The 21646-nt window shown below is 35.9% G+C and overlaps 1 protein-coding gene across 1 annotated transcript; it reads right to left on the bottom strand.

The window, feature by feature from the left end:
- Positions 1-18761: 18761 nt before the first annotated feature.
- On the bottom strand, positions 18762-19700 carry LOC113249584 (olfactory receptor 4L1-like). Its single transcript, XM_026491051.3, has one exon. It carries the CDS (start codon positions 19698-19700, stop codon positions 18762-18764), a length of 939 nt encoding a protein of 312 aa, XP_026346836.2.
- Between the last annotated feature and the right edge of the window lie 1946 nt (positions 19701-21646).

The following is a 21646-nucleotide window of genomic DNA, read 5'->3' as shown; positions in this document are numbered from 1 at the left end:
ATAGAGGTATCCCCTACATACATCCTTGGTTGGGTCCCAATACTGAATCTGCTACACACCCTGTTCTTAAATCCTAATGAATACTAATCCATGTTTATTTGCTTGCCATGTATTCATAACCTAATTTTCCCTCATATCTCAGAATGATAGGCAAATGATATCCTGCCCACAAATATTTCCATATAAAACTTATCAGAATATATAAAATATTTTTAATATCTCAACTAATATAATCAAAGCATGATAGAGTTGGAATTGGGTATATAGAACATATAGTATGACATACTCTTTGGATAAATGAGAAAAACAAAGCAATTGCAGTTAAGATTTTTAGTTTTGCAATTACTTCTCTTCTTCATTCTCATTCACAAGTGGTAAGAAAAATATGAGGTATGCATTCCTCAGTTTAAACTGATTAGGACATTAATAGTCATCATCCATCCATTGGCATTACTTTAGGCTTTTAATTAATCCTAATTTTGCTTGCATAAATATTTCCCCTTTTCAGTCTGTAATCTGATCTAAATAAGAGTTCTATTTAGAATCATGTTTGTGGTTATTTTCTAATTTGCATATTACTATAATTGTAGAACCATATTTAATAAATACTCATATTGAGATATCTGTACGTGTTTGACTGTTGACATGAATGATTTTAAAAATGAAAGATTATAATTGCAACACAATACTATAATGTGATATATAACTATATTTCTCTTGATTTTGAATTACATGAAATAGTTGTTTTTCAAAAGTACTATGAATACAATGGAATACAGTTTGTCAATAAAGAGGAATGACATATTGTAACATGCTACAACATGGATGAACTCTAAAACATTATGCTATGTGAAAGGAACCAGTCACAAAGGACTACATATTGTTCGTTTCTTGAAAATCTGTAGACATGGCTAATTAATAGAGGTAGGAAGTAAAGAGTGGTTGCCTAGGGCTATGGGTAGAATGAGGAGTGACTGCTAATATGAGTTTTCTTTTGGGGTGATTAAAATGCTCTAAAATTTATCGTGGTGATACAAGCATAACTCTGTAAATACACTTAAAACAATTGAATTATACAACTTAAATGGTAAATTTTATGCTATGTTGATTATATCTCAATAAATCTCTTTTTTAAGATTTATTTATTTGAGAAAGATAGAAAATGCACGTGGGGGGGGCAGATGGAGAGGGAGAGAGCATCTTTAAGCAGACTGCTTTGCTGAGCATGGAGCTGGATGCAGGGCTCTATCCCAGGAGACCAAGATCACAACCTGAGCCAAAACTAAGAGTTGGTTGCTTAACCGACTGCACCACCCAGGCGCCCCTCAATAAGTCTTTTATTATGTGTGGAGGGGAAAACCGGAGAAGGAAAAAGTCCCAACTGAAATTTGACAGAAATTTTTGATAACATTCCTGGAAAGAAAATGTAGGAAGAAAGGAAAAAAAGGAGAAGACTACAGAAAAATCAACCTTAAAAAGTCCATAAACTCCTGGGAAATGTAGGCAATATGCTGGTATTTTAGGGCACACTTACTAGGAAACATCAGAACATATGTTCTATGTGACAAGTAACATTTGTAACTAGCAGCTAAATGTTATGGAAAAGGATTTATAACACATGGGCACATATCTGTGCATAGAGATACTTATTCACATATGTATAAACACACACATAGTGAGTCTAAGAAACAAAACAAATGAGGGACACCTGGGTGGCTCAGTCTTTAAGCATCTGCCTTTGGCTCAGGGTGTGATCCCAGGGTCCTGGGATCGAGCTCCACATCGGGCTCCCTGCTCCTCTGGGAAGCCTGCTTCTTCCTCTCCCACTCCCCCTGCTTGTGTTCCCTCTCTCGCTGTCTCGCTGTCAAATAAATAAATACAATCTTTAAAAAAAAAAAGAAACAAAACAAATGAGCAAAGAGAGAAAAAGAGAGAGAGGCAAACCAAGAAACAAACTCTTAACTGTAGAGAGGAAACTGTTGGTTACCACAGGGAGGTGGGTAAGGGATGGGTTAAATAGATGATGGGGATTAAGGTGTGCACTTGTTGTGATGAGCACCAGCCCTTGTATGGAAGTGTTGAATCATTATATTGTACTCCTGAAACTAATGCTACACTGTATGTTAACTAACTGGAATTAAAAAAAAAAAAAACAACCTAAAAACAAAAGAAATAGGAGAAAAAAAACACTTGTGGTGTCCTTGAAATTAGCTTAGGAGCTTCCTTCTCTCTTTTACCCAGTATGCCTCCACATTCACTTCTTATTCTGTCTATAGAAACCTATAGAAACCTGCTCTTAGGAAAATAAGTCAGTAGCTCCTTCTGCCTATCTTAGGTTTTGTGCTTTCCAGGTGCTCACTGACAGTTGTTTCTTGCTTCTCTGGATTGGCAATTCCAAGCCACAGGAAGCATTCTAAGAGTTACAATCTCCCTCTCTTCCTCTGCTTTTGTTTTTCCAGATCCACCTCTATTCCCTATTACTAATAGATGGAATTGCATACCACTCCCCACCCCTTTAATCCACTTTCTTCTCCCTTCTATTTACATACCTTCTGTTCCAGTGATTCTCAAATTGTGCTCATCACAGAGACTGAGGACAGACATGCATCAGATGAACATAACTCTGCATAAAATGAATTCTTGGGAAAAGAAGCCCAAAACATTGGCTCTCACAGAGACCAGTGTTTTGCTCTAGTCAGAGAAGGCAAAGAAGTATTGTCAGTGTAGGCTAGGATAGAGAGACCTGAATGTTTTCATCATCCCTAACCTTCCTTGTTATTTCAATTGATACAAAAACACATCTGGCGTTGAAGATGTGCAGGTGGAGAGGGGCCTCATATCCTCCGCTGTTTCTCAGAGTGCAGACACACAGCATCCACAGGCCACACTGAGCATGCCTAGATTCCAGCTGCTATCAGATCAGCTCCTGGAACCAGGTGTTTGGGGACTGACCACCTTCCTAGAATCTCCTCCTTCATCTCTCCCCATTCATTTCCTCTTGCTCCTTTTTTATTTTTCCTATTTGTCCATTTTCTTCTGGCTAATTCTATTTTATACACTCATTTTCTCAGTTATTTTTTTTTACATTTGCCTTATCTTTTATTCCTATATTTTTCTTGCCATTTCTCTCCATTGACCTTTTGCTTTTCCTTCCTCATTGCTCTCTTATCATTCTCTTTCTTTCTCTCATTTGCCCACATTCTTTGAGTCTTACTTCATTTTCATTCTGTTTTATGCATGTATTCCACTTCATTATATCCAATGCCTGTTTTTCCATTAGTTCTGAGACAATAGATTATTTTTCTCCAAGATAAAGGGAGCACGGTACATGCTTCCTAAGTGTTCCATTCCAATGGATTTTTCTACAGATAAGAAAGCTTGACTTGCTTTTCACTGCTGAGACTTTGTTCCTGGACATCATCCTTTTTGAAATTTACTTAGTCTCACCCACTCATTAGTTACTTCACATTCTCTCAAATATTTCGTCTAACCCATTCTGACAAAAATAAATTGATTTGTGCTCTAAAGTAAATCTCTTTAAAACCACCCTTGCCAACATGAATCCATTTAATGGATGTTTGAAAATGACAGTGTGGTTTCTGGAGCATCTGGGTGGCTCAGTTGGATGAGTGGCAGGCTCTTGATTTCGGCTCAGATCATGATCTCAGGAACGTGGGTTTGAGCCCTGAGTAGGGCTCTGGCCTCAGCGGGGAGTCTGCTTGAGATTCTCTCCCTCTTCCTCTGCCCCTCCCCTGGGTGAGCATTCTCTCTCTCTAAAATAAGTAAGTAAATCTTTTTAAAAAATAAAATAAAATGACAATGTGATTTCTGACTCTGTATTCATACCCTTTTTTAATTTTTTTCCTTTTTAAAAAATATTTTACTTATTTGTCAGAGAGAGTGAGAGCACAAGCAGGGAGAGTGGCAGGTCGAGGGAGAAGCAGGCTCTCTGCTGAGTAAGGAGCCCAATGTAGGACTCGATCCCAGGACCCTGGAATCATGACCTGAGCCAAAGGCAGACATTTAACCAACTGAGTCACCCAGGCATCCCTTCATACCCTTTTTTAAATTATTAAAATACACTCTTAACCATTTCTATGAGTTTTGAAAAATGTGGAACAAGCTGAATAACATAAAAAATATTTAATTGATACTAAACTTGAGGATTATATAAAACTTTATTCAATTGCACAAATTTTCAGCCAGACAACTACTTATCAGTTCAATGGGATAGCTAAATTGGATGATGGAAAGCTCTATCATCCTTTAATATTTTGTTGTTTTAGACAGTATCATAAATGTTCCAGGAAGAACTCTGCTTTGGGAATTATTCTATCTTATTTAAGTTACTATTTCTGCAACTTGGTAATAAGGGAGACATAGTATATCTACTCTTTCTACTGCATAGGGTTGACATGAAGATCAAATGAGAGGGTTAGTAGCCACGTCACATCTACACAAACTGAACTAAGAAAGCATTCAGTGATTAGACAAATTCTAGTAAAAAATGCTAAGTGGACCCTGTGTCAGTAGATTTTTTGGTCATTGTGCTGGAATTAATCCCAGACATGGTGAATGCTTAAATCTGAGTCATTTGGGGTAAAAACTTGTGTTGTTTCAAGGAAGAGTGTAAATTGTTTATTTGTATTGTTTTTGAAGCATGATGAATGTAGTAAGCTTGGGGAGGTTATTTTAGGTCTTTTTTATATAATTCAGCTAGGATTTGTGAAACAAGTCTTTTTTGTTTTATGATCCCTAATTCTGAGCCTTATATTTGTATATGTTAGGATCATATGCAAGAGAAGAAACTCATGCCAGCTGAATGTGATAACCAACAGGTTTGTAAACTTGTGAAATTTGTCTCTGGACTCAGCCTACCCCTTCTAACTTGTGATTCTCAATTTTCTCCTTCCCCTTGTCTCTCATTTACAATAGGAAAAATGTAGTCATTTGTGTGATACTCAAATGTAAATCCAGGTGGTGAATCTCCCAAGGCTGTTGGCATTTTTACTTCTTTATAATAGTGCAATTAAAGATTTTAACCCCTTTAATATAATTCTAAGCATCAGGAGGAAGTGCATGATGTATATTTGACGGACGAAGTAGAAAAAGCTATATGTCTGAATTTAGAACTTACCCTTTTCCTGTTTCTGCAGAATTACTCCATTCTCATGCATTTTAATGTCTCAGACAAATAGTATGCTTTCTTTCTATTCTTCAATTTCTTTTAAATTCTTTAAATTCTTTTAAATTCTTTTAAATTCTTCAATTTCTTTTAAATATGAAGAATGAACAAAAATTTCACCTCATTAGGACTCCACTGCTACTCTCAAACAAGGGACTATCCTCTTCTTTCTAATGAAAAGGAGATTACCTGATCATTTCTGAATTTTTCATCAAATATATGTCCTCATGGTGGGACATCGTAAATTCTGAAATCTGCTTTCTAATTTGTGATGCAGTAGGGAATATGTTGTGGGGTTTTACAGCTACCTTAAGCATGCAGAGTGTTTCCAATGGGAATTATTAGAATGTCAAGTATAATTACAAGAAGAAAAAGACAAAAACATTTTAAGGATTAAAAATATTCAAAACATGTGCCAGCTAAGACCCCACTGGATCATGTCAGCATTTTAAATTTGACGTTTAAACAGTGACAGTGATAATGGAACGGCACACATGTTTATTAAGCATAATGAAAGTAGTGAGCCTGGGGAGGTTATTTTAGATCTTTTTATATAATTCATGTAAGTGATGAGAAGGCAATTGTGTCTAAGAGATTAGTAGTGACACTAAGTCAATGGTTAAGTGTGTTAGTATCTGCATATTTTGCAAAAAAGTTAGGTAGAGAGTATATTATGTTCAAAAAAGATTTTTTCAGGAATAATTCTGCTTAATTAAGAGAACTTGATGGTGTCTTATACACTAGGTTTTTTTTTTTAATTTAATGATTTTATTTATTTGAGAGACCACGAGCGAGAGAGCGCAGGAGCAGGGGGAGGGGGAGTAGGAGAGGGAGAAACAGACTCCCTACAGAGCATGGAACCCCACCCACGCTGAGCTCCATCACTGGGCTCCATCGTGGGGCTCCAGTGTCATGACCTGAGCTGAAGGCAGATGCTTAACCTACTGAGCCACCCAGGTGCCCCTGTACACTAGTTCTTTTAGGAATATGCCCTCCCAAAGAAGAATTACTCTATTGTGATTTTGATATTTATAGTTATTCACTTTGTTGAATAGGTAGTTCCTATGTTCTGCCATAGCAAATGAAGGTCTTTGTCTTTTTCAACTAAAGAATATTACATAAAGAAAAAAATTTAATCATACAAAAATCCATTTGTTTTATTTTTTTGTTATACATTAAAAGGGAAGATGTGATAAATCTGAGTCATATTAAAATTAGCAACAAACTTTTATAAAATAAATACAATATGCAGTCAAGTATAATTCCATTCAAATTTATGTCCAGTTCAGCCAGAGGTGCCGTGGGAGATGATGAAAAGTGGAGAAAAGAGATAAAGAGATGGAGATAATGTTGTTTGCAGTTTTTTCCTATTAAATTTGTGCTGCAAATAAATAATTTTGCTTATTGAAAGGTTAGAAAGCTAGAAATAAAAGATAATTGGAAAAGAGAGAGGAAGAGAAGGAAAGAAACGACAAGACCCATATGGAAAAAAAAACAGGGAGAAGAGATGAAGGGGCAGAGAAACCATGCCTACAGACATGCTATACCACAAAGCCACATGTGCAGATACCAAAACAGGGGTGGGGGTTCGGGGGAGTAGGGAAGTAGAGGGTGGAGGAAGGAGAGATCTTTGGAAATACAAAGTCTTTTGTTTTTCTTTTTTTGTTGTTGTTGTGGTTTCATCTAATTACAGACTTCCTAGGGTCTCACTTCTCAGAATTTACCACAATGCTTTAGAAGTAATTGAAAGTAATATGGCAATAGTCTACAGTAGTCTAATAACTAGTCTACAGTAGGCCTCTTCTCTCAGCTGAGAAAGCTTTTTCATCTCTGGCAATTTTTTAGTATCAAAAGAAAGACGTGTGTGTGTGTGTGTGTGTGTGTGTGTATGTGTGTGTGTGTCCATTTATGTGTTTTAAGAGATGCATCTCAGGATGACCTGAAGTAGTAGTTTACTACACAAGGCATCCAGCAGTGATAAAAATACAAGACTGGAGTTCAGAAGACAAGATTGCAGTTCTGGCTCCATCCAGGATGGCTGTTCTTGGGAAACTCTCACGGATTCCTCAGATATTTCCCAATCAGAAACCGTGGAAAGGCATTTCTTTCTTTTACAAAATGTTTGAATATCTATCATGTGGTAGGCTTATTGCATGGGTGGGTCCGCACTTCAGCAGTGGTTCTGGTACAGAAGGGCCTTGGTGTCAGGGATTTAACATTTCAGTGGAGGGAGTCAGTCAAAGAGCAAAGAAGATAGGTTTAAAAAATGTGTGGAATGTGGGGCGCCTGGGTGGCACAGCGGTTAAGCGTCTGCCTTCGGCTCAGGGTGTGATCCCGGTGTTATGGGATCGAGCCCCACATCAGGCTCCTCCGCTATGAGCCTGCTTCTTCCTCTCCCACTCCCCCTGCTTGTGTTCCCTCTCTCCCTGGCTGTCTCTATCTCTGTCAAATAAATAAATAAAATCTTTAAAAAAAAATGTGTGGAATGTAAGAAACAACTAGAGGATGATAGGGGAAGGGAGGGAAAACTGAATGGGAAGAAATCAGAGAGGGAGACAAACCATGAGAGACTCTGGTCCCCAGGAAAAAACCTGAGGGTTGCAGAAAGGAGGGGGGGGCGATGGGGTAAGTGGGTGGTGGACATTAAGGAGGGCACATGATGTGATGAGCCCTGGGTGTTACACGCAACTCATGAATCATTGAACACTACATCAAAAACTAATGATGTTCTATATGTTTGCTAATTGAATTTAAATTTAAAAATGTCAAAATGAAGCATGAGAGACTATGGACTCTGAGAAACAAACTGAGGGCTTCAGAGGGGAGGGGGTGGGGGAATGGGATAGGCTGGTGATGGGTAGTAAGGAGGGCACGTACTGCATGGTGCACTGGGTGTTATACACAACTAATGAATCATCGAACTTTGCATAAGAAACCAGGGATGTACTGTATGGTGACAAACATAATAAAAAAACATTAAAAAAATTAAAAAAATAAAAATGTCTAAAACGAAAGAATATAAGAGAGTAATATGTCGTAGAATGAATGCAGACAAGTAGGGTGTTCTTTCAGTAGGTGTTAGAAAAGTCTTTTTTGGGGAGGTGACATTGAAGCTGAATAACTAGCTCAACCTAGCTCTGAGGAGGTCTGAGAGAAGGGCATAACAGGCAATGAATGGGAAGAGCAAGAACAAAGACCATGAAGGCAAAAAAGTTGGTGAATTGAGGAACAAAAAAGAGACCATAGTGGTGACTAAGTGATGGTCAAATGAGAGAAAAACATAAGGTCATGTCTGAGGGGTAGGCAGCAGTTGCCCAGGCTGTGGCATTTAGTCATTATTCTATCTGTGTAATTACAATAGGCCTTTTGTAATCTCAAGGCCACTCTGGCTACCGCGGATGACAGATTTGAAGGAGGCAAGTGTAATCGCAAGGAGAACGGTTTGAAGATTTTGCAGTACTCTCCATAGCACAGTTTGGGGACTTAGCCTGGCGGAGGATGGAAGAAGGAAGTAGGTAACAGAAGGAATAAAGAGAACTCGGCTTATATTTGTAAGGTAGGGTCATTTAGACTTGTCAATAGACATGATATCTGAAAAGAGGAATCAGAAATAACTCAAGAATTTAGATGGATTAATCATACATAACATTGCAATTTAACAACATGGAAGTGACTCAGACAAGATGAGTTTAGTAATAGGAAAAAACATGCTGTTTTAACCATACATTTATTTTTTGCAAAGGAAATATGTATAGTTACACATGTTTTTTTAAAAAAAAAAATACGTTCACTGAGAAATCTTCCCATCTCAGTCCCCCATCCATAACCCACACTACAAGTGAGGAAACGATCAATTTCTTGTGTAAATTTTCAAAATTGTGACTGTGTAAGTAATATTTATGTGCATTCTTTTTTTTTTCCTCTTTTGAACATATATTCGAAACATATCACACAATATCTTGTACCTTACTTTTCACTTAAAGTATATCTTGGGGAATTTTTCATGTTAATGCTTAAGAGTTTCCTGACTCTTTATATGGCTGCTTATTATTCAGTTCATTAATATAAAACTTTACTTTTTCCCCTAATGAGGAAAATATAAGCTATTGATAATTTTTTGGCAATCCCAATGTGTTCTGTAATAATTAAACCTAAACGTGTCATTTTTGGGAATACATAAAGGAAAAATTCTCAGAAATATAAATAGGGGAACAATATTAGTGTGTGCGCACATGTGCATGCTGTTTTTTTCTCTAGTTTACTGAATTGTAATTTATGTACAATAAAATGAACAAACCTTCTGTATACAGTTAGATGAATTTTTGAGCATGTATGTGACTTCTGACAATGACAAAGAATAAGATATAGAGTCTTTCTAACACATCTGAAGTTTCCCTTGAGATCCTTTCAGCCAATGACGTCCCCTGAAATAACCAGAATTCTTATTTTTATCAACATGAGTTAGTTTTATGTGTTTTTGAAAATAATGTAAATGGGATGATAGAATATGTATCATTTTGTGTCTGGTTTTTTAAATTCAAGACATTTCTTTTGAGATCAATCCACATTTATTGCTGGTAAGTATTCCATTTTCTAAATATATAACAACTGAGGAAGTCTTTTTTCCCTGAATTTGGGAGAAACATACATAAAGCTAGCAAGAGCATTCTTGGGATGAATCTTTCCTGGACATTTGCTCTCATTTCTCTTGTGCGCACACTTAGGGGTTGGGTTGCTGGAACATAGGGTCAGGATATTTTTAATGCTTGAGAAAAGACCCCACTTTCTATAGTGGCTATAATATTTTACACTCCTACTGTCGATATATGAGAGAAACAACTGTTTTTTTATCTTCACAACAATTTGTATTTTTAGTCTTCTAAATTTAGCAGTTCAAGTTAGTGTGTAGTAGCATCTCCTTGTAGTTTTGATTGACATATCTTTGATGGGGAATGATAGTGAGCAACATGTCAAATGTTTGCTACTTGGATGTCATCTTCCTTATAGTGTCCTTTCAAGCCTTTTGCCAAGAGGACTCTATTTTGCACTCTCTGACCTTTTTAGTCCCAATTTCGGTTTTGCTTTGCCAGAATATTTCTCTTTAAAGCCTTGTGCATATCTTAGGAATCATTTTTGTGTATACTTCATGCTCCAAAAGCCACATCCATAATTTTTTCTGAGATAGATGTTTTTCTACTCTAAGTGTTCTTAGCTAATGTGGACAAAACCTGTAAGATCCTTGGAGATCCTATTTTCCAGCTAAGATTCTATGAGGCACTGTCTCTAGTGTTTCTGAAGGCTTATCAAAGGATCTGAGAGCCACATTATTGATTTATTCTTTATTCTTATTTCTTTCATGAAGTTTTTTTTTTTCTGTTTTTGCCAGGTGGAGAGGCTGTCCTGGGCTTTCCATATTTTCTCTAAAATCTTTTGAAAACTGATATAAGTATTTCTTCTTAGGATCTCTCTGTCTTCCTGTACTTTATCACACACAGTTAAAATAATCATCTAGTGCTGTCAACATTTTGTTTACAATATTCTTGAGCCATATCTTTAAGGAAATTTATACATTTTCCATATTCCATATTTATTCTGAAGACACTTCACCAAACAAGTCACCATGATATGCAAGGTGCTTCTCTTTTCCATCCTCCAATGTATCTGGAGCAATGCATGAGTGACCAACTAGATTGCTACTGGATTTCTTAAGAAGAAATTTGTTTTTTCTTAATAATGAAAAACCCCTTTCTCTAGGATGGTTTTATTTTCTTCTTTACATTTTTTCATGTTTTCAACTTTACTAAAATGAGTTATTTTAGTTTGAAATTTAGAAAAACAGTTTCTCAATTTTGAAAAATTAATGATCTCCATTTTTACAAGATGTAATAACAAACAGTCTATCTTTTATATTCAGGTTAGCAAAGAAGGGATGACTAGGTAACAATGAGATTTTAATATTTTAGGCAAGTCATAGATAGGTCTTGATAGTGTAACACAGTCTGTGACTTACAGTCTTTTTTTCTTTAATCATAAATTGCTGATATTGAAAGCAGAAGAAATCAATAGCTTGGGGGAAAAAAAAGAGAAAAAGAGAGAGAGAGAAGAAATCCAAAAAGATTTAAAGAGGTGACAGAGGAGACAGGTGAGTTGTGTGGTTAAATTTGCTGTTTCACTGGCAGGTCTAGTGGCTGAGTTGGAGGCAGCAGTACCAATTACAGGAATAGCTGTGAAGTTGTTCTCTGATACCTATTTCCCCTAAACTACCCTGCCTTATCAATGCTTCTGGTCCAGCCATGTCCCCATGATTCAGGCTTGCTTACTACTTTCTCCCATTCCAGAAGTTTTCTTCTCTTTCATCTATTTTATGATGAAATCTATGTTATTTTGAACTTAGTAATACTTCATAACTCTACAATTATGTTTGTTCTTGTATAGTCCACAATGAAAATTTTTAAAAAAATATCCCTGTGTAATAGCAGTACACTGCTTTTGAAGATCATATCAGACAGTGGTCTCTTTCTAGTAACTTTAACCCGAGTTATATGAAATATAGGGTGACAAAATAAGTAGAAGTCGAGCTTGCTTCAATACAGAGATTTGATGTTAAGGTAACAGGACAAAGAGAGATACCATCATTTTATTATTTATGTATACATATATTTTTTTCTTCTTTCTTTCACTCTTTCTCTATTTCTTTTCTTCTTTCCTTTTTATTAGATGAATTTTTAATAATAATTTTTTATTATGTTAGTCACCATACACTACATTCTTAGTTTTTGATGTAGCATTCCATGATTCATTATTTGTGTATAACACCCAGTGCTCCATGCAATACGTGCCCTCCTTAATACCCATCACTGGCCTATCCCATTCCCCCAGCCCCTCACCTCTGAAGCCTTCAATTTGTTTCCCAGAGTCCATAGTCTCTCGTGGTTCATTCCCCCTTCTGTTTATCCCCCCTTCGTTCTTCCCTTCCTTCTCCTACCGATCTCCCTGCTATTTCTTATGTTCTATAAATGAGTGAAACCATATGATAATTGTCTTTCTCTGCTTGACTTATTTCACTTAGCATAATCTCCTCCAGTCCCGTCCATGTTGCTGCAAATGTTGGGTAATTGTTCTTTCTGATGGCTGAGTAATATTCCATTGTATATATGGACCACATCTTCTTAATCCAGTCATCTGTTGAAGGGCATCTCAGCTCCTTCCACAATTCAGCTATTGTGGACAATGCTGCTATGAACATTGGGGTGCATATGGCCCTTCTCTTCACTACATCTGTTATTAGATGGTGTTTGATCCTATGGTCAATTGTTTTATCATTTCTAGGCAAAGAGGAGTTAATTCAAAATTCAGAAATCATAACTCAAAATCAGCCTTCAAGTTCTTAAAACAAAAGCCACATTACTTTTAAGGAAAGAAACACATAATCATAGGAGATAATTCAATATAAAAGGAAGAACCTTTGCATTCCACATTGCACGTTGAGAGGCAAACTGACTTCTCAATTTAAAATTGGAATATTTTTAGATGAATAGAACCTCTGAGAGTCTTCATATTAGTCATCCATTTTTCTTTATAATGAAATTGTGACAGGAATCTATTTTCCTCAAAATTTTGACACATTACCTTGCAATGAGAAGACTAAAGCTCTATCTAATCGTGTGAAATGATGTATAACTTCAATGACTGTGTTTCTCAGTTTGAACTGAGAAGTTGATATATACACTTATAAAAATGTAGACTAAAAGTCAGATGTTCTAAATTACATTTTAATTGGTAAAATGTGATTGCCTGTTGAGGTGTTAGTGCCAGGGAAAAAAAGATTAGGTAATAAATAATTTACTAGTAAATCAGATTATTTTGCCAGAAGGAACATACAAATCAGAAGATATTATTAATTGTAGTGTACTGCTAGTTTAATTTTAACACATGAGGTAAAATTAGAAATACATGAAGCTACAAAAATTCAAAAGACAAATTTGAAATTTAAAAAAAACAAACAAATAGCAAGATATCTATTAAGCCCAGCCAACCTAGAATTCCTTTCCCCCAGGCCTACTTTTACCTTGGAGCATGTAATTAGACATTGGCTATAAGAACTTACAGCTGGCTAGAGACCCCTCAAGGGAGAAAAAAACAGGTTTCTGGTAAAGAAACAAAGCAAAATATTGCTCTAAAATAATTAATTTTATTTCCACAATGTATCAAAACATTTTCTTTTATTGCCTGTACTGTTGAAAGGATACCATCCCAAATCCTACTTTAAACCACTTTATTTATTGCTTTTGTTGTTCTTTTTTTTTTTTTTTGCTAACCTGTTTTCAATTCTCTTTATGATATGAGAAATATCGTATAGATATTAAGATTAACTTATCTTAAATGTATAGATTGAAATTTTTTCCTATGCATGCATCTATGAAACTACTACACTTACCAAATTACAAAACATTTATCACACAAAAATTTCCCTTGGGCCCCTTCTCAGTAAATATTAACCATCAGGGCTAATGACTATTCTCATTTCTATCACTAAATATCAGTTTTGTCTAGTTTTAAATTTTATTTAAATAAAATCTCACAATATGTACTCTTTTGTTTTGAGTGTCTTCTAATAAAATGTTATAGAGATGGATCTATGTTGTTGTATGTGCTAGTTTAAAAAATGTTTTTAAAATTTTATTACTGAATAGTATTCCACCGTGAATATACTCTAATCCTGTCTACGTGTCTCCTTCTTAGATGACGTAAACTAACATAAGTGGTCCTGGGAGTGATCTGAGAAAACAGGTGATAAATGGGGATTGTGGTTGGTTTACTCACCACCTGGTGTGGGACGAGGACTCCATTACAAGTGGTAGATGGGACACAGACAAGTCCTGCCATAATATAAATGCCTGATTGCTTAAGACTTCAGTGGTGGTGGGGTGCTTCACTGGCTCAGTCAGTGGAGCATGTGACTCTTGATCTTAGGGTCATGAGTTCAAGCCCCATGTTGGGAGTTGAACCTGCTTAAAAACAAAAAACAAAAACCCTAAAGATTTCCGTGGTGGTGACCTGGGAAACATCTTGGGGAAAAGGAATGCTATTGTAAGTGAATGATCCAATTATTTGAAAGATAAGGGGAGAAAAATTCTTATAAATAGTGAAGTTTGCTTATTGCTAAGTTGTATGGATGCCTTGGAATAAGAAACAAAAGACTGCATAACAAGCAGGTGTAGGCTAAGTGTAGGGACCTAAAGAACTCTTTTATAGTTTACACAGATGTCCCTATCTCCTGTAGTAGAAGTACCATAGATAGGAATAGATGGAAGATCTCACAGAATTACACAGCTCCAACAAAATATAAACACTCAGGCAAGTCATGTGTGTTATGGTAAGGTCAAGGCACTGGAGGGAAAAATCTAGGACTCTAAAATCTGGGCAGGTCTCCAGTTGAGGGGGTGTCCTAAATCTCCTTAAATGCTTCAGTGGGCCTGGTTTTGCATTCTCTGGGGGTGCAGGAGACTTTCAATTAGTTTTTTATTTTTCTCAAAAGGAATTTTCCCATGAATTGTGGATGAATTTGTGTGTTTGTGGGGGTAAGGGGGGATTTCCTATTCTGCCATGTTTCTGATGTGGCTCCTAGCATTAAGTATTGATGCATGCTGCCATGTGGTTGAGTCTTGAAAACATTAGGCTAAAGGAGAGAAGCCAATCACAAAAGGCCACATCCTTATTCCCCTCCCACCACAACTAGGTAACCATTAATCTACTTTGTACCTCTAAAGATTTGCTTATTGTGGACATTTTATACAAATGGACTCATACAATATGTAGTTTTTTGGTGCCTCCTTTCTATTACGTTACCTAATTTTTCAAGAGTCATGCATGTTATAGCATCTGTCAGTGCTCGATTCCTTTTTATTGCCAAATAATATTCCATGCTATAGATACACCACCTTTGGTTTATCCATTCATCAATTGATGAATGTTAGGTTTTTGAAAACTTTTTACTCTTGTGAATAAAGCTGCTGTAACCATTTGTGTTCAGTCTTTTGTGTGGGCGTGTGTTTTCATTTCTGTTGCATACATATTTGGAGTGAAATTGATAAGACACATGGTAACCATATGCGTAACACTTCGAAGAACTGCTAGAATTTTCTCCAAAATGGTTGCACCATTTTTATATTCCACCAGCAATGTATCAGGGTTCCAACTGCTCTGTGTTCTCATCTGTCTTTTTTGATGATAGCCATCCTAGTGGATACGAAGTGGTATCTTACTGTGATTTTCATTTGTATAGCCCTAATAACTAATGATGTTGAGCACATTTTCCTAGTGCTTATTGCCCATTTGTATATTTTCTCTGAAGACTTATTTGCTTAGATACTTTGCCCATTTTCTAATTTTTTGTCTTTCAATTCTGGAATTGTAATAGTTCTGTATATATTCTGGACCCATGTCCCTTATCGGATCCATGACTTATAAATATTTTTTTCTTCCATTTCGTGCATTGTCTTTTCACTTTCTCCCAACTGTCATATTTGTTGGGATGTTTTTGTTGGTCTCGTGATTTTTGATTGTGAGTTTTTATTTGTAAAACCTTTCTCTGAGAGTTCGGTATAACTTGTTTTCAAGGAACATTTGTTTTTCACTGAGTATTTGTGTTTACTTCTGCCAAATGCCTGAGCATATACCCTCAAGTAGCAAGTTAAAAAGAAAATTCTCACACTGATGTGCGGGAACATACAAAGGACATGATGACAAGCCCAGCCTTTGTGAAGGACCCATTTGTTTTCATTTACATCCAGAATGAAGTTTGGATAACATTTTTTTTCATGCTGTCTGCTTCTGCTAGGCAGGCTTTCTTCTAATAATCTCTCTCTCTTCCTCTTTCTCTCTCTCTCCTCCTTTTTTTTTTTTTCCTCAGAATCTATGCACACAGCATGGCCTCCTGTCGGTCTCCATCCCTGTTAGGGCACAAAGCCCAAAACACAGTCCTCTCCCAAATTTGTAGGATCTGTGGGCAACAGTACTCTGTAGATGTTCTTAGCGTGGGCACTGGTTCAGTGCTGGTTTACCTTCCTGAAATGGAGCTGAAGCTTCATACTGGACCTTAAATGGGATTTGTTTACCTTTGTTTAAAATGATTAATTGATTTTAATGTTTATTTTAGATGACTCTAGCAGTCTTAGATGTTTTTTAACCAGAGGGGTTCAAGATTTTGAGTGTACTATACTACAGACACAAAAATCTTATGTAATGTTTTATCACATGCAATGTAATCCCATCTACCACTGGATGTGTATTTTCCCTTCTAAATGGTTTTGATTTATTTGATATAGGGTATAATAAAATATAAGACTGAAATTTTAAGTTTACTGAGTTAGGATTGAATATGAAATTTTTCATGTATTCCATATTCCTTTTCCTTATATTTCTTTTCTTTTCAAGTTTTTATTTAAATTCTAGTTAGCTAACAAAAATGGTGAAATTGGTTTCAGGTATAGAATTTAGTGATTCATCACTTACATAAACACCCAGTGCCCTCCTTAATATCCATCACCCATTTAGCCCATATCTCACCCACCTCCTTTATCAGCTCTCAGTTTATTTTCTATGGTTAGGAGTATCTTCTGGTTTGCTTCCCTCCCCCTTTTTTTTCTTCCCCTATGTTCATCTGTTTTGTTTCATCAATTCCACATATGAATGGAATTATATGGTTTTTGTTCCTTTTTGTTAATTAAAAGGCAGTCATCTCTGTAATTCAATTGCTAAATTATATGAGCAATATATGCCCTTATGTATTCTAATTTTTAACAGGTAATATTTCACAGTAAAGTGCACATATTCCTTAGTTGTAGGTTAAATTCAATAATATTCTGCTAGAATATAGTTATTTCATTTTTATTTCTTCAATCAGTAAATATGTGTGAACTGCTGGGTGCCAATATGTAGCTAGATACTGGAGATACATGGAATTTATAGCTTGAAGAAAAAGCTGACATTAACCTGTAAGTATATAAATAATTATTGCAATAATTTATGCAAAGGCTGGAAATTGCAGCATGCTATAAGTGAGTAAAATAAAGAAATCTAAACTGGCCAAGAACATAGAGGAAAAGTGTTCTAAAATGTAATGTTGTGAGGGGCGCATGGGTAGCTCTGTCATTAAGCTTCCGACTCTTGATTTGGCTCAGGTCATGATCTTAGAGTCATGGGTTTGAGCCCTGCATTGGGCTCTACGCTCAGCAGGGAGTCTGCTTGAGATTCTCTCTCTTCCTCTCCCTCTGCCCCTCACTCCCTCAAATAAATAAATCTTTAAAAATATATATTTTTTAATATAGTATTTTGTCCAGGTTCTATACTCTAGGAGGAAGTTAGCTGGGTGTAGAAGTGAAGAAAGGTCATTCTGTGTGAAGGGAACAGCCTGGAAATAGTCCTAAATTAAGATGCCTGATACTCCGGATAATTTGAAAGAAAGTCAATGTGATGTAACATTATGAAAAAAAAAAGTATATTAGGGCTAAATTCCAGAGGAAGGATGGGTTTTGATGGCCAGTGAAGGATATGAGCCTGCATCTTAATGCCACAAAATAGTTTTAGCCAGGAAAAAAACATTGAGAATTGCATTTTAATCATATCACTGTAGATGCTTGTAGAGAATGCATTCAATGGAGGAAAGAACTTATACAGTGCTGAAGAAAGAGTTAGAAGGCTGTTGCCTAGAGGAAAGAAGAAATTTTGGTGTCTTGAATTAGGAGAGAATATTTAAGTTACCATCAATGAGTGTGGGATTCCCAATTTAGCATGAACCCCTCCCTCCTTAACACTCACAACCAAATCAGATTTAGCTGATAATTAAAATAAGGATTACAAGCTTGTGAGAAGCAAATTCAAGTGTATTTTATGTAAAGCACTTGGAAAGAAAAAAGTTATATGGTATAGTACCTAAAATCAAGAAATATGCTTCTACTTTCATTTATTGAGGTTTGAAAGGCAACTGGGCATATTTATGATATTTCTTGGAGCATTTGGTTTCAAGGCTACTTTTTTTAGTTCTACTGAAGTTATTCTTGCATTGGTTCCTTCCCTTTGGTACCTTAACATTCTCTCTAGCATTTTATATTCACTCTACTGTCAAATTTAATTATTTATTCTTATTTTTTGTCTCATTAGATCAAGAGAATCATTTCTTTCTCATTGTTCACGTTATTTCACTCATTATTTGTACTGGTACTTCATTTAAAGATAGTATAAATCTATGAATGTCATTAACATATTATATCTATTAAAATTACCCCTATTAGTATCTACCATATTTTTAAATACTTATTTCTTCACTAATAAATATGTATCAAATATCTATCAAAAAGTGCTCAGTGATTTCAAATGTCTACTTTGCTATAGGTCACTCATTATCATTATGTGTTTTAGCAGCAGTAAATGTAAATTAAAATATTTTGTGGTTTTCTGCACAATGGTTCTACCCTGGTCACTCTAACACAAGAGTGAAAGCATATATTATATATAATCTATTTAACTTCTGTTAGCACGGTGTTTGAAAGTTGTGTTGATTATATATTGCTCAAATCTAGAAGTTCTGTGTAGAGATAACATGTTGGAACTGTAATTTGCTCATGGCCCCTTGCATTTTCTGATTTCTCAGGGTGTAAATAATAGGATTCAGTAAGGGTGTGATAACAGTGTAAAACACAGCAAGGACTTTATTGCCTGCGAAACTATTGAATGGCCAGACATAGATAAAGATACAAGGTCCAAAGAACAGAGTGACCACAATGATGTGTGCAGACAGTATGGACAGAGCCTTGGAGAGCCCTCCAGATGGTCTTTGTTGTACAGTGATCAGGATGACAGTGTAGGAGACAAGCAGGAGGATGAAACAGATGAATGAGAGCATCCCACTGTCAGCAATGACAAAGAATTCCAGGGTGTATGTGTCCACACAAGCAAGCTTAATCACAAGGGGAAGGTCACAAAATATATTGTCCATGACATTGGGGCCACAGAAAGGCAAGTTTACTGTCAATACCATCTGGCTCATGGTGTGTACAAACCCAATTGTCCATGAAAGTATCACAAACCCACTCAGCAGCCTGTGGCTCATGATTGTCCTGTAGTGCAGGGGTTTGCATATGGCTACATACCTGTCAAAGGCCATGGCTATCAAAAGAGTCACCTCAGCACCCCCAAAGAAGTGCATAAAGAACATCTGGGTCATGCAGCCCCAAATGGAGATGGTCTTGTGTTCGTTGAGTAAGTCTGTGATCATTTTGGGCGTGGTGACAGTGGAGAGACACATATCCAGAAAGGAGAGGTTTCTCAGGAGGAAGTACATGGGAGAATGAAGAGTGGAACTTAATGTCACTGTGACCATAATGAGAGTATTTCCCAACACAGTAGCACTGTAGATTAAGGAGAATGTTACAAAGAAGAAAATCTGAAGTTCCCATTGTCCAGAAAATCCTAGTAAAATAAACTCAGTCACTACAGATCCATTTTTAAGATCCATTTACTTGATTCAGAAAGGCTCCAGAAGTTCTTTTATACCAAGAAAATAAAAGGGTGTCTGGGTGGCTCAGTTGGTTAAGTGTCCAACTCTGGATTTCAGCTCAGGTCTTGATCTCAGTTCAGGTCTTGATCTCAGTTCAGGTCTTGATCTCAGGGTTGTGAGTTCAATCCCCACATTAGGCTCCACTTAAGGAAAAAAAAGAATGAAAAATAATAATAAATCCACAATGAGCACTGATGTTTTCCTATTTCTATTTGATGATAATAGCTGGTGATGTGAGAATATATCATTTTAAATATATTGGCATCACCATCTATAATTTGAAATTATTTTGTGGGTCACATCACTTTGAAACAATATTCTTATAGTCCTGCATTAATTAAAAAGCATTTGATGGAGTGGAGGTTTTATTTTCTATTGTTTTATTCTATCAAATGATATTCTTTTATCAATTCATCTTGACTGTCACTAATTTGCTCACTTAGAAAAATTAGGTAAGTAGTTACATTAGTATTTTTTGCCTTTTATTATCACAATTACTGTCACCTCTTGAGATCATGTTACAACAATATATAAGGAATATAGAATTTGGAAGTTTAGGAAATTGCTCACTGAAGTCATTTATGGATCATTCAGTGTTTCTAAGATAAAGGAAATGCACATGCGCATACACATACACATGATGTAGGGGCTGATTTGTACATGAAGAAAGTCTTTTAATTCATTAAAAATAATTTGCTTTTTAGTTTCTGTTGTATAGTGTTCTGAGAATTTTACAAAAATGGACTCATCCTCAGATCTTTATGAACTTATTTTCTCAATTCCTATATTACTATTGTTCACAGTGAGAAGTGTGTGCCTTGTGTGTAAATGTATGTTTGTGGTGGTTAAGAAGTAAACAGTGAAATGATTGAACACTAACATAGATTTTACGTTGGTTGTAACATATTATACTAAAGTGTCTTTACTTGGCTTTTTAGATGTTGTTCATAGGATCTAGAGTGATGAAATGAGCAATAACTATTAAGTGATTACTATGTGCTAAACTCTGTCCTAAGTGTTTCACATACATTGACGCATTCAGTGCTCATAACAGTCCCATGAGGGGAGTATTATTATTATTATCCTCATTTTGCATATAAGGGAGCTATAGTACAGAAATCTTTAATGACTTATAGGAATGCAGCTAACAAGGGTCAAAGCTGATACTCAAACCCTGTCAGTATGGTCATGATTTGGGTCCATACTAATATGCATATTGCCTCCAAAATTAAAAGAATATGTATTTATGGTTAAGTTATCAAGTATTGATTGAATTCATATGTTCCATGTGAATTCCTTAGGAGATATGCTTCAACAGGTATGTTGGAATCCTTCTATGTTACAGTTAATTATACTGTATTTTCTTAGACAGAAGGAATCCCTGCTTCACCTCTAGAGACAATCTAGAGACACATAACTATCAGACAAAAAATAGCAATAAACCAAATAAAGACATTTAAGTGAGTACATGGTGTATGTGACATATCGTAAGAATTTTTAAAAAATGTAGACCAATTCCAAGTGACACTTTCAGCTATGGCTTCAGGCTCACTTGTTGTTGTCTTCACAACACTTAAAAAGTAAACATAATCCTCATGGCCAGTACACAAAAAGGGCAAAGCTTAGAGCATGTGTGATGGTTTATGGGAAGAAAAGTTAAGAGCAGTGCGTAGGAGGAGTGGTACATTTAGAAAAGGGACCAAATGCAGATCGGAAGGTGCATAGGAAGTGTCTGTTCTCTTTTCTCCAATGACCTGTGACTTTCTCCTTGTTTTTATTTCTACTCAGGCCCTTGTCAACATGTCCTACCACCATTATCCAGCCTTAATTCCCTTGATTGCTTTCCTATCTTAGATATTTTTAAGAACTGGATAATTTGTACAAATTAAGGAAAATAAAGATGA

The sequence above is a fragment of the Ursus arctos genome, unplaced genomic scaffold (genome assembly GCF_023065955.2).
Source record: "Ursus arctos isolate Adak ecotype North America unplaced genomic scaffold, UrsArc2.0 scaffold_4, whole genome shotgun sequence".
Classification (NCBI taxonomy): Eukaryota; Metazoa; Chordata; class Mammalia; order Carnivora; family Ursidae; genus Ursus; species Ursus arctos.
Note: the sequence above shows the minus strand (reverse complement) of the source record. Positions and strands in the feature narration are given on the sequence as shown.

Coding starts and splice junctions, on each gene's coding strand:
- LOC113249584 (XM_026491051.3), bottom strand. CDS start 19,700: ATGGATCTTAAAAATGGATCTGTAGTGACTGAGTTTATTTTACTAGGA.